Source organism: Epinephelus moara, chromosome 12, assembly GCF_006386435.1.
Source record: "Epinephelus moara isolate mb chromosome 12, YSFRI_EMoa_1.0, whole genome shotgun sequence".
NCBI lineage: Eukaryota > Metazoa > Chordata > Actinopteri > Perciformes > Serranidae > Epinephelus > Epinephelus moara.
The window spans coordinates 18520135-18534047 of NC_065517.1; the positions used below are offsets into that span (position 1 = coordinate 18520135).

The 13913-nt window shown below is 41.8% G+C and overlaps 2 protein-coding genes across 2 annotated transcripts; both read left to right on the forward strand.

Annotated features, from left to right (window-relative positions):
- The first annotated feature begins 4723 nt into the window (after positions 1-4723).
- Positions 4724-9180, forward strand: LOC126398355 (actin, alpha cardiac muscle). Its single transcript, XM_050057617.1, has 8 exons — positions 4724-4766; positions 6199-6352; positions 6457-6585; positions 6694-6889; positions 7001-7162; positions 7819-8010; positions 8621-8802; positions 8899-9180. Exons 2-8 carry the CDS (start codon positions 6224-6226, stop codon positions 9040-9042), a joined length of 1134 nt encoding a protein of 377 aa, XP_049913574.1. The 5' UTR covers positions 4724-4766; positions 6199-6223; the 3' UTR covers positions 9043-9180.
- A 1177-nt stretch (positions 9181-10357) lies between these two features.
- Positions 10358-12767, forward strand: LOC126398354 (rho GTPase-activating protein 11A-like). The gene is made up of 8 exons (XM_050057616.1): positions 10358-10582; positions 10686-10782; positions 10928-11184; positions 11366-11517; positions 11607-11708; positions 11797-11970; positions 12059-12140; positions 12461-12767. Exons 1-8 carry the CDS (start codon positions 10407-10409, stop codon positions 12579-12581), a joined length of 1161 nt encoding a protein of 386 aa, XP_049913573.1. The 5' UTR covers positions 10358-10406; the 3' UTR covers positions 12582-12767.
- The last annotated feature ends 1146 nt before the right edge of the window (positions 12768-13913 follow it).

The window sequence follows — 13913 nt, forward strand, 5'->3', positions numbered from 1 at the left end:
CACTTAAAAAAGATGATCTGCCAACGTTAAGTTCAAAACTTGTTTCCACTGCCCCCAGGATATTGCAGGTTCAAAAGAAATTCATGTATTGGCTGATATTAGATTTAATCCTTCCAAAAATCAACATTACTGGTCTCAAAAAGAGGGTTTCTGTCAATTTGTGGTAAGAATGCGGTGAAGACAACATTTGATGTAGTAGAATAGCCATAAAACAGACTGTTTCTGCTGTCACATGCCTCATGCCTCATATCTCCTTTCTCCGTAATGATTTACAGTCACAAAATAGCTGTTGATGTGTTTGTTCTGATGAACATGTCAACCAGCGTGCAGTTTGTCAAACGCTGCTGAACCAGCAGCTGTTTATAGCAGGCATGTGGCACATTACGATGACGGCTGTTTGTGCCAAGGATAACATTGCATGTTCATTGTCAGCGGCTGTTTCTGAAATTTACTCCTGCAGTGACAAAGGTTTGGTCGTTGTAATCATCTGGTGTTATGGAAGTGTGCAAAACAAGGACACTAGACTACTAGTATCAATAGGTTTAACGTTATTAAAGTAATATATCTATCTATGATCAGGAAATAGCAACAAATCAAAACTCTGTGAAAGTACAGTACTGAAAGAACTTTCTGATAAAAGGTGGATCACTGGATGGGTCTACCAAATACAGGCCCATGGACCCAAAATGTCAGGGGCCTGCTCAATCATCTGTAAAATGTCATTCAAATTAACACGTACTGATCTCAAAGAAACAAAATGACCACAAAGAGACAAAAATGACTGCCAAGAGATGCAAAGGAAATACAGAGAGACACAAAATGACTACAAAGAGACATAAAACGACTACATAAAGATACTAGATGACTACAAAGAGACACAAAATTACCTCAAAGAGACACTAAACCACAAAAAAGATGCATACCAATGACAAAGAGACACAAAAGAAATTAAAAAAAAGTGTCAGAACCACCACAAAGTCTGTGTGTCTTGCTCCTATAAGTACAAAAGATGGTGGGTGCTTTTGCATATCTGTGCCCAGGGGTCCATCATTTCATAACCTGCCCATGTTTCTAACATTTTTGTCCAAAATTGGATCCAAAGGTCGTTCAGCAACAGACATTACTCGACTGTATGTTCCATCTTTGCAGAAATGTGGCAGCTTCATTGTCCTGCGCTCTTTCTTTTGCCATTCCCGCAAAGTAAAACTGTGTTTTCAATGGTAAACAAAACACTGTCAGAGCAGGACTTGTCTGTTAAAAAGCAGTTGTTGCTAACAGCTGCTCAAGTGTGTGCATATGTGTGTGTGTTGCAGGGAGTGGGTTGGGGGGGTTTAAAGTACAGAGGGGGCAGCTGTCAGGGCAGACAAACTGTGGGCTTCCTACATGCCCTTATAAGGACGAATGTCCCTCAAAACCATGACCCATTTAAGACCAATCTGCTTTATCCTGATAAAGACCTGGTGATAAAGATAGGACTCTGCCAAAAAGTGATTCCTTGACTTGAAGGGAGCTGTTGACAAAACACAGCACCGGTTTCATCCAAAAACTAACGTGATGTCTCTGAGTCCTATGTTCTGCTCAACAATGTGCAGCATTTGTTCCCTGTACTGAACAAGACAGTCTCTCCCCAAAACACCTAGTGAAACACAAATTTTTAGTTTGGTGTAAAAGTTAATCATTTAATGACACTTTGTTGTTGTTTCTTTGTCGTCTTTTATGTCTCATTGATCAGGGTACAAAAAACAATACATAATGTGACTGAGTGTTCATACAGTAGTTGATTTGATATTTGTGGTCTGTAGAAACTTTACTGTAGTCTGAGGTGGGAAATAACTAATAAGTAAACCTACTTAAGTACAGTTTAGAGGTACTTTTTTTGAGTACCATTTCATGTACTTTATACTTTCACTTCAGTAGGCTATATTTTAAAGAGAGACAGCTAAAGTTACAGGTTACTTTTCAGATTACGATTTTAAAACAAAACACATCATCAGTTTGTAAAATATGATGCATTGAAATGGATTGAATACCCAAAGGTATATGAAGCAGTTCCAATTAGCTTCACTTTAACCAACAATAACAATAAAGTAATGCTTACATGTGACATGCATTAATAATGACCCTCAAAGAAAGTAATATGACAGCAGCCAAGTACTTTTCTTTTAATACTTTAGATTGATCTTTGCTGATAATACCCCATAATTGTACTTAAGTGCATATTTCAGTGTGTTTTTGTGTGGTGTTGCTACTTTTACTTAAAGGGACAGTTCATCCCAAAATCAAAAACACATATTTTTCCTCTTACCTGTAGTGCTATTTATTCATCTGGGTTGTTTGGGTGTGAGTGTTGGCCATATCACCTGTAGAGATGTCTGCCTTCTCTCCAATATAATGGAACTAGATGGCACTCAGCTTGTGGTGCTCAAAGCACCAAAAATTACATTTGTCTACATATATCTCTTTCCAGAAATCATGACCCAGTTACTCAAGATAATCCACAGACCTTGTTGTGAACAGTTTTATGTAGGAACTATACTGTACTGCCAACCATATCACCACACAGAAGGAAGCGTGCATCTACTGCTAGCTCACCTAGCATCACTGAGATAACTAACATTAGAACTCAGCCAAGGAGGACGCCATTAATGTTTACATCTCATGCTGTTGTCCATGAGTAGATGCACACTTCCCTCTGTGATATGGTTAGGGGGTGTAATAGTTCAGTAGAAAGAAACTACCCAGCCAAAATTCGTATGTGAGGCCCATGTTGGTAGTAAACAGGCTGAAAAATGGGTCATATATGGGATTGTTCATGGGTTCCATATTGGCACAATGCCAGTTTCCCACGTGAGTGGGATTACCCAAGTGGGCCCCAGCTAAGGTGCCCATTTTGGGCCCATACCTACTTGGTACACAGGTAGCCTGAGCATAACCATGTGGGGCCCATTTGGGTAAAGCCAGCGTGTGGGCAATTGGCATAGAACTCATGGACAATCCCACATAGGGCCATTCTGTCAGTCCATTCACTACCCATATGGGACCCATATACAAATGTTGGCTGGGCAGTTCTTACATGAAACAGCTCACAACAAGGTCCGTGGATTATTTTGAGTAACCCTGTCATTATTTCTGGACACAGACATTGCTGTTGAGTTTTTCAGATGTATTCTTTAGGCACTTTGAGCACCACAAGACGAGTGCCATCTAGTTCCATTATATTCGGTGAAGGCAGACATCTTTACAGCTGATATCTCCAACACTCTGCAACCCACACCAAACAATCTTAACTGATTGCACTACCGGTAAGTGCACGTATTTTTGATTTTGGGGTGAACTATCCCTTTAAGTAAATGATATTGTGGTGCTATATTGTTGACTTACGTTTCATATTTTGTATGTTGTCTGTTTTTCTCTTTTCTCTTGAAAATCTAGATTTCTGAATGACGGAGATCATCGAAGAGCTGACATGTTTCGTCAATGAACTCTCCTTATAAAGTCATGAAACACTTTGCAAACTGGTGATTCATCACCTCAAAATTTATGAATAGTTATCAATTGGCAAAGATACACAATGTGAAAGTAACTCAGGTGTCTGTTATGTAAAAGCTTGGAGCAGAAATAGATAAGTAGGTTAGTAGCAGTTCCCTCTGAGGTACATTACAGCACATGGCTACAAATGGAATATTTCACAGTGTTGATGGTGTGGGGGGTATTTACATTCTTACAGCTCCCACAGTGGCCTGATAGGGCTCCAGCAGGAGGACGTAGTCACTGTGGGGGCAGTGTGAGGTGACGAATAAGGAGCCTGAGCTCTGGCCACAGTCTGTGGCGACATGTAGCCGCTGGCACCTGTTACACTCCATTTCCCTAAAAGGAGACACTGGAGCCAATCAGAGCTCAGAGCCGCTGCTCGTCTCTCCCTGCACAGGCCGTCCCAGGGATCTGTCGTCTGCTGGAGGTCTGGGACCTGGCCTTAACTCCCACCCACCCCCCTCTCTCCTACAATATTGCCTCTCAGCTGTCTGGTATGTTTTTGGCCCCCCTCCGTCCTCACACATGCCACCACACTGGCAAACGGTCACAGGCAGGTTCCCCTTAGACGGCTCCTTAATCAGATTGCTCAGACAAGATCTCAGGTTACCATCACACCCTCCAATCACCCACATCCCCAGTGCCCTGCTCAAGCTTAGTCATATTAGCACATCCTTAGAGACCTGAAGGGCAGCTCCACAGAGTGAGTGGGAGAAAGTTGCTGCCATGTATGAGGCATGATACTGAATTTATCAAGCTGATGACAGGTTTTCTGAGTGTCAAAATCTCTCTGTCACATCCAATTTAAAGGGCGTAAGTGGGTTTAAAGGGCATGAATTCATTCTATAAGTGTCCAAACAAATAATTTGACACTTAAAATATAATTAAGATACAGCTCACTGATGTACAAACCATATATATTTGTCTTATATGTGGATTTGAGCTCCTTAATCCCACTGGAATTCATATCAGGGCAGACGTCTTCCTACTACTCCTCACTTCTGTCCCATTGCCTGTAGTATCCATGGCAACATCTCTCCAGTTAGACAGCGTCCCTGACACAGGATACACTTTACTGAGCCATTTTGCTAAGCAGCACTTAATTTGGGCTTGTGTGAACTCCTGAGCCCGCCCACTGGCCCCACAGCCTCAGGACGCTGGGACATATTTAAGGACCCCCTCGCACCCTCGGCCCTTTGTCCCAGTGGAAACTCCAGTCTTGTGGTAACAACTTGGTGAGTCCCTTCGCAGTCTTCTTGCATTTCAGCTGTTGGTTTATTTTGGACTGTATAGGTATCAGGGAGGATGAGCAGACACTGCTGCTGCTGCTCTAGGATGCTTTATTGCCATAACATGGATTTAATTTTTACAGCTTGAAGATGTTTCTGTTATCAGAGCTGGTGATGTGGTGTTGGAGGAGAGCTGAGTATAGGAGAGGGGGAAGATGTTGAGAGAAAGAGAGGGGGAAAAGGGATAATTGGTGGCGTTCAGAGTTCAGAGAGTGTTGCAAAAATATGGAGAGGTCATCCAGAATCATTAAAAGTGACCTGCAGACTAGGACAGACTGAGGTTTAGGATGCAGGGATGCTTGCTGTGGAGTGGCAGGCATGAACTTAGATACAACCTGGGAAAACGTACGAGGCTCCATCAGTGTTAATATACTTTTAGATAAAATAGACAATATTAAGTTTGACTGTTGGAATACCAGAAAGAATTGAGCATCTTCACGGCAGGGACGAAAACCCTCTGAAGTAGCATTTCTAACATCGTGGGAAGTTAAAATCGCCTCACTGAAACCCGCAATAATCAAAGTTTAGGCTGCTTTTCTTGGTCAGGACTCTCTTCAGAAAAGACTTACACTATCATTAGGTCTTACCTGTCATATGAAGAGGAAAAAGTAGTTTAAAATGTAATGAAAGTAGGAATTTGAATGCAGGATGATACAGTTTGGAAACCCTAGGATTCAGATATCCCTTTAAATAACAATTACTGGCACGGATGATTTGGAAAAGTTTATAAGGCATTGAATAATATTGAAAACATTACATGGAATTCAACCATTTAAACTGAACCTACAGATGTTGATTTAAATGGAGAAGCCTCTGTGAAGAGAGGGGATGCAGGATGCACTTGGGATGCAGGCAGTGTCCAGAGATCCTGGAAGGATCACAGCACATGGTCTGGCTCCAAACAGAAGAGTCCACTATACGAGTGGCGACAGCTGAGGAGAGACCCAGGCCTCCTCCTGCCACTTGTCAAAAGACACACCGCCTCAGCTGTTAACTGGCCCCAGCTTAACGATGAGATACGGAGGACAGAGGCCGAAAATAGACCTGCTAGAGTGTGTGAGGGCCGGGTCATGTCCTGTTTTGGCTTTTCAGGCAGCTGTGAGGCTCAGGGAGGAGATTAGAGCACTCAGAGGTGTCTTCATACTGGACATAGTGCTACATTGCATAGATTTGTTTTGTTTTATCATGTGAAATGAGACTTTAAACTGAAGTATTACACAATTAAACATGATGGGGGTATTATATCCTGCAAATAATCACCTTGATTTCACTGAAACTTTGTTAACACCTTTAAGAGAGTGAATAATGTTCAGTGTTTTCACGTAAACAGCTTCTGATTCAGACAAAATAAAACCTTTCCATCCTCTGTCTCATACAGAAGGCCAGCCAGGAAAAGACCAAACATGTGTGACGACGACGAGACCACCGCCCTTGTGTGCGACAACGGCTCTGGCCTGGTCAAGGCTGGGTTCGCCGGTGATGACGCTCCCCGTGCTGTCTTCCCATCCATTGTTGGACGCCCCCGTCACCAGGTAGGAATACTGAAGCAGCCACAAAAGATTCCTAAAAGGATGAAATTTTTTAGCTGTCTGCGATGTTCCTGAGATATTGATACGTATTTGCTTTGCGTTGTCAGGGTGTGATGGTGGGTATGGGTCAGAAGGACAGCTACGTGGGAGATGAGGCCCAGAGCAAGAGGGGTATCCTGACTCTGAAGTACCCCATCGAGCACGGCATCATCACCAACTGGGACGACATGGAGAAGGTGATGATAAACAGATCTCAGCATACTTTTCTTGTTGACTTGTCGACTGGAGTCTTGTTCTTAGTAATTTCCGTCCCTGACATATACCTCCCTGTTCCTGTTCAACAGATCTGGCACCACACTTTCTACAACGAGCTCCGTGTGGCCCCAGAGGAGCACCCCACCCTGCTGACTGAGGCCCCCCTTAACCCCAAGGCCAACAGGGAAAAGATGACCCAGATCATGTTTGAGACCTTCAACGTCCCTGCCATGTACGTGGCTATTCAGGCTGTGCTGTCCCTGTACGCCTCTGGTCGTACCACTGGTGAGTCTCCTCAAGGACTTTACCTCTGTGACTGTGGAACACTGTCTGCTGCTGATAAAAAACACACACTTTATGTATTTCCCTCTGACAAACTGCTGTTTTCATGGACAGGTATTGTGCTGGACTCTGGTGATGGTGTGACCCACAACGTGCCCATCTATGAGGGTTACGCTCTGCCCCACGCCATCATGCGTCTGGATCTGGCCGGTCGCGACCTGACTGACTACCTGATGAAGATCCTGACTGAGCGTGGCTACTCCTTTGTCACAACTGGTAAGCAGTACCCCAACAACTAAAGGCTCAGACACACCAAACAAACATCAAAGAACTAGTGGCAATGAAGGCCGACTGTTGTGTCACCTCATGTCGCTTGAGTCTCGGCTAAAAAGAGGCACTTGAACACACCACAAAGACAACAGCTAATGGCCAACAGGCGTGTACGTTCTGTGCCAGCGTGAGAGGAAATAACTTTCCACACCAGCAGGCAGAACACACGAGCAGAACAAGTTTGTTTCGATCTCACTCCCTCTTGACTTTAGTCGCTTGTTTACTTTCCTCACTTCAATTTCTCTTCTTGTGTGCTGAGCTGAACTGCCAATCAGAGTGATTTCACTCACAACCGGCCTCCACTGTCTCCGACACTGATTAAACATACTGAATCGGCCGAAAAAACGACAAGGGTGCACTACTGCCAAGAAGAAAGTATGATCAATCATCAACTTGGTGTAGGGCCCACACTGGAAACAAAATTTGGATGAGTTAGAGGTTTTCTGGAGGTCTATGTGCGCTATTTCATTTACCGCCATAAACTAACTGGTCATACCAGCAGGAGCAGCCACGCTGGCTCCAGAAATGAACACAGAAAGCTCTTTGAAGATAATATCAGAGTTATGATGTGCGATTAATCGACTAACATTCCCTCCCTACAGCTGAGCGTGAGATCGTGCGTGACATCAAGGAGAAGCTGTGCTACGTTGCTCTGGACTTTGAGAATGAGATGGCCACCGCCGCCTCCTCCTCCTCCCTGGAGAAGAGCTATGAGCTGCCCGACGGTCAGGTCATCACCATCGGCAACGAGCGTTTCCGCTGCCCAGAGACCCTGTTCCAGCCCTCCTTCATCGGTGAGTCATGACAGCTGACCACTAACACTCTGCAGCTGTGAATACAACACACTCTGCAAGTCATGTTTATATCTGATCATGTTTCATGTGTTAGCTTTCGTCCCCTAGTGGCCACAGGAAGATTTTTTTTCCTTTTCAAATTAAGACTCAGGAAGGCAATTTCAGATTAATGTTAACAATTTTCACAGAAAAGAAGGTATGAAATGACAAAAGCAATAGTTTGGCCAAAAATATATAAAAAATGAAAAAATAAAATAAAATAAAAATACAAAAAGATAAATTAATTTAAATAAAACATCAGTAAATTAATAGATTGATTAGTTAATATCAAATGTCATTAAATTTATATTTTTCTACATTTTTTTCTTAACATTTGTGTTATTTTATTGTCATATTTAAAAAAATTTGTGTTACTCTATTTTGACATTTTGGATTTTATTTACTTTTTTAAATCCTTGTTTTACTGTAAAGAACTTTGTATCTTTATTTTTGAAAGTTGCCATATAAATAAAGTTCTAACTTTTATAATTAGTTCTGTAATTATTCCCATATTTGTATTCATGTGCTGTCAGCCGTATAAAGACTCATCTTTCTCCTCTCACCTGCCCAGGTATGGAGTCTGCTGGTATCCATGAGACCGCCTACAACAGCATCATGAAGTGCGACATTGACATCCGTAAGGACCTGTACGCCAACAACGTGCTGTCCGGTGGAACCACCATGTACCCTGGTATTGCTGACCGTATGCAGAAAGAGATCACAGCCCTGGCCCCCAGCACCATGAAGATCAAGGTGAGCCATCATCAACCAGCACTAACTGGTTAAACTCCAGTACGTTGTTGTAAAATGTAACTGGTACCAACCTGTGCCTCTGCTCCTCCCCTGCAGATCATCGCTCCCCCTGAGAGGAAATACTCCGTCTGGATCGGCGGCTCCATCCTGGCCTCCCTGTCCACCTTCCAGCAGATGTGGATCAGCAAGCAGGAGTACGATGAGGCAGGCCCCTCCATCGTGCACAGGAAGTGCTTCTAAATCTCCAACCACCACCAGAAAAACTCCAAAACCCCACACCGACTGCACCAGCTCTCCATCCATATCTGTATTTCTACTGTGCCTTTTGCTGTATATACATGTTCTGTTGTAATAAAAAATAGTTGCTTTTATCAGTAACAGTCTGGAGTGTTGGAGTCTCAATGTACAAGCAACGATATGCCTGTTGATCTGGCATATATTCCTTGATTTTATACTTTTCTTCTACCTTATGCAGAAATTGATTTGTCAGCAGAACACAAATGACTCTTAAATGCATTTATTAAGGTGTGATTTCACCTTTAATGAGCCACTTTAAAAACATCTTTCAATTTTCCACTTATGAAAGAAACTGTAGTAATTTCCCCTTGCAAAAGATGATTTCCTTTATTTAACAGGCTGCCTAAATTAAAATATCATGAAGTCAGATGCTGAAATTAAATCACTACTACCGCTACAAGTACAGAACTTTTTTGTGACACCTCTTATGCATTCAGTGTTGCGAGGTTTGACCCTTTAAGACAGCTTTCTCTTCTATGTGAAACTTGTTATCATTAGTTGGAAAAATGCACTGGACACCTTCATGTCAATTAAATCATACAATAACTAGCATGACTCTGATACTTCAAGACATAGTTTTTCACCTCAAGAGATTAAAATACATATTTTCATATTTCCACCTAAGAAATATAAAAAAAGAAAAATACAGTCATTTGAATCAAAATAAATAACTATCTAAAATGCTGCCTAAATGAAAATGTCATACCTTCAGCTGCTGGAATTAAACCATATTTAAATAGCAAAAAAAGTATATGAGTTGTCTGGCAACAGTTCTCAATGTGGTGGTGGCTAAGGCAGCTAAAATCTGTTACTATAACAAACCACAGACAAAACTCGGATTACAACAGACAAACAGAGGAAACATGAAGCTCTGTTCAGGATGCCATTATTCCACTGGTGGTTTGCTGCTATATCAGTGCACTGAAAGTTGCTTCCAAAACCTTTAAAGCAAGTTAAACTGGTTGACGTAGTAACAGTAGCAGCATAAATATTATAACCTTAAGTACTTAAAGGTGCCATGTATCGCCTGACCACATGCTGCAAAGAAACAGGGGGCAGCATTTTACTAATCTAACTGTAATGTCAATGTTCAGAATGCCAGTAAGAAAGCTGAAATGAATGTTATTTTCAAGTTGAAAGCTCATTTCTACTACCTTCCCCATGTACCCTGAACACAGCACTTTCCCTTGTCACCTGTGGCACAGGTGATATAGATGAGCAGACTGGCCTCCTCTATTCACCAGTGATTTTACAAAGAGAGTAACAAAGGCTGTTGAACTGCTTAGTTTTTGATATCTGTCAGTAATATGAAGGTTACAGACAGTAATGTGCTGCGGTTTCACCTCCAAGTTATTTATGGGATAAGTGTGAAGAGCTTTGAGAAGAAAAAGGACAGACTGTTTGTCGGTGGAGCAAAGCTCTTTGGTGTTCCTCTGGAGAATTTATCCAGGCGATACATTCCTGAGTTTGGCCTGGTGCCCTGGTGAGTAAGAGCAGCAGCAGGATTGGGATGTTTATGATAATAAACTGAGACAGCAGGTCAGACATTAAGTTTATGGTGTGTGTTTGAACATATTGTGCTTCAGCTTCTTGGTGGATGCTTGTTCATTTCTGCTGGAGCGTGTTGCGACTGTAGGCCTGTTCAGAAAACCAGGCTCTCTTCCTCGCATCAAGACCCTCAGGGTGAGACTTTTAACCTTTTGACCTTTCACTAATGTAATATCTACAGGAGCAACAGTGCCATCTGGTGGTTTGAGCAAACACAGCTCCTGTATCTGATCTGATGTGGAATATGTAAATTATGTTGCCCTTCCTGTGTGTGTTTAAGGCCAAGCTGAATAGAGGAGAGGGGTGTCTGACCACAGCCCTCCCCTACGATGTGGCGACTCTCATCAAACAGTTTTGCAGAGAGCTGCCGGAGCCTCTGCTCCCCTCCGAGCTCCACGCAGCTCTGCTCAAAGCCCAGGCGCTGTCCAGCATGCAGGACAGGACTTCAGCTCTCCAGCTGCTGTCCTGTTTGCTACCTGCCAGGAACTCCTCCTGTCTGCACTACCTGTTTGACTTCCTCTCCAAAGTCTCCCAGAGGTTTGAGAGAACACTAATAATGTGGGGGAATTAAATCCTAGTAGACAGAGAGTGTTTAGAGCACAGAAAAGTATATCGTCTTCTTTATCAGTGATGAGCACCAGTGTGATTATTTGATGCTTAAATTGATTTGATTTTCCATGATCTGAAGTTAACTATTTATTTAATACACTGCTGTCAGATGCTCAGAAAACTTGATGACCAGCTCCAACCTCGCCACAGTCTTCGCTCCGTGTCTTTTACCGCCTCCCAACAAGGCAGAGATGTCTGAAGGGCGACTTGAACTCAGAGTTCTCGTCCTACATACCTTCATTGAAAATCCTCACTTATTTGGTAACAAAACAAATCACTCTGTGTTGAAGCTGTAATTTTAATGAAGGGTTTTTGTGCAGACGTTCATATATTCTTTATATTAACTTCAGGTGTGATTCCTAAACCTGTGATGGACAGTATGGAGTTCCTGATGAACTTCAATCCTCTGAAAGACGCAAAGAGAGGACACAGAAAAAGACACAGTTTTAAAGGTAAAACACTGGAAAAATATAACCCTGTCACTAGCTTTGTCTCAACTGAAAAGCTCCGCTTTAACTTAATTTTCTGGAACTCCTCCAGTAATTCGGTCTGTGAAGACGGTGCCTTGGATTCAAGCAAAGTCAAAAGTCAGGCCTGCAGCCCCTGAGCAGAGCCAAGAGCCCACCTCAGGAGACAAACCCTCGCTCAGGAGAAGCCTCGGCCTGGAGACTTTCCCTAACGTCCTGCTGTTCAGGAGCTGTGTGCCATGTGCAGGTAGATACAATATGAAGAAAGAAACAGGCTGTAATGATGTGAATTTTCTGATTTGGTACAGAATGTGATGATATTTGAATTGTTATAGAGCAAGGTTTCAGTCCTGCAGCCACTTTGTCGGACGGTCCCACCAAAGAGACATGCAAGACGCCACAAGAGCGACTCAAAAGGTAAATTATAAAAGCACAGTCATTAGTTTGACATGATTACTTAACAGTGTGGGACCAATTAATCAATAAGATAGCAGGGAAGTAGGAGCTTAAGACTGAGGCTTAAATCTACATTATCATGCTAGAGTGTATTAATAGTTACCCTGGCATCTTCACATTTTACACTGTTGTAAGAAATGAACAAATGTTGAACTGTATAGGTAACTAGGAACTCTAAAACTGTTCTTTATTGGCTTCATGTTAAAAACTACAACAACCCAAATCAAATACACATACATCTGTACTTTCTTATTTGGTTTTTGTCCCTTTTTTGTTTTCAGAGATCTGCGTTTGGGTCATTTCCCAAGGTTCACCAGAGGACAAGATGCCGACAGCTCTCCTGTGCTCACCGGTGTGGAGAAACTGCAGCTGACACCCTGGAGAAGAGGCACTTCACTATAACGTCCCACGTTGCTGAAGCATGTTAGATGATGATGTAGTGCCTAACAGCAGATCACTTAACTTACATTTTAATATTCTACATTTTAGTTAATTTATGTATTTCACTATTTATTTCACAACAGACTGTTGTATGGATGAACTTTCATCATTTTTTTAATATCCTGTGAATAAAAGTTTTTTTCTATTTTTGTATCTCAAGTGTATCTTTTACCTGCACGTTATAAATCATATTAGAGGTGTTAAGTGGAAATGGTAAGGTGATGAGGCCATGTCTGTGGCCATTCTCCTTCATAAAATTAAACACATTTATATTCAGAGATGCCCTGCAAACTGAGGTCAGTGACAGCAATCCACATCAGACATCACAAGTCAGTAAAAATGACAAAAACACTCTTAGCTAAATGTGCTCAAACTTTAAAAGAGTATTGCGATAAGTGTTTTGGTGTATCGTGGTATGTGTACTTTAGTCTATGTATTGTGGTATATGCTGTGATGTTACTATCCAAGGTATTTTTACTGTGGTATGTGTATTGTAGTGTGTGGATTGTGGTTTATGTATTTTATTATGTGTTTATAGTGTATTGTGGTTGTATGATGTTTAAACTGTATATTTTTAATAACATTTTAGGTCTACATGTAAAAGCCCAACTAGAGACAAGAGGTAAAAATTAGCAATAGCTATAAACTCTCTGTGCAACACATCAGTCCCATACTCTGTATTGGAAATATGTCAAATTGCATCACCCCTATCAAATTAATGAATAGATAAAAATATAAAAGCCCCAACCCATAAATAATCACAATACCAACAGAGAATTATAAGAGTGCAAATGAAATAAAATATAACTTCACTACCAGAGGTCAAAAGTGATCCTATAACGCAGCAGGAAAGAAAGAAAAACTAACAGAGGGAGATTTACTGATACATAAAGATGGGATATATAAACATAAGTTTAAAAAGGACAGATAGGTCTATTGAAGATTATTGAGTTGTTGTTTTTCTCTCAGATATTGATTAAAAATGACTCTTTTGATAACAGCTTATATACTGTATGTTCTCGGCTGCAGACTCTCTCCTGTGGTTCCTCTCTGTGCAGTGTTGCTGTGAACCCTGCACAAACAATTGCCACAATGTAACAGCCAATGAGGCGAGAGGATTTTTGGTATCTTAGCAACTGCATCTGGGCCGTGAAGTGAGGCGGATCGCATCCTCCTGCAGGTTGCATAATGGGCACTTAAGAGAACACTGGAAATCAAGTGTTTCCCCTCCAAAATAAAACGAGAGCGAACAAAAAGATGAGAGCCAAACATGTGGGAAGTTATTTCTAAAAC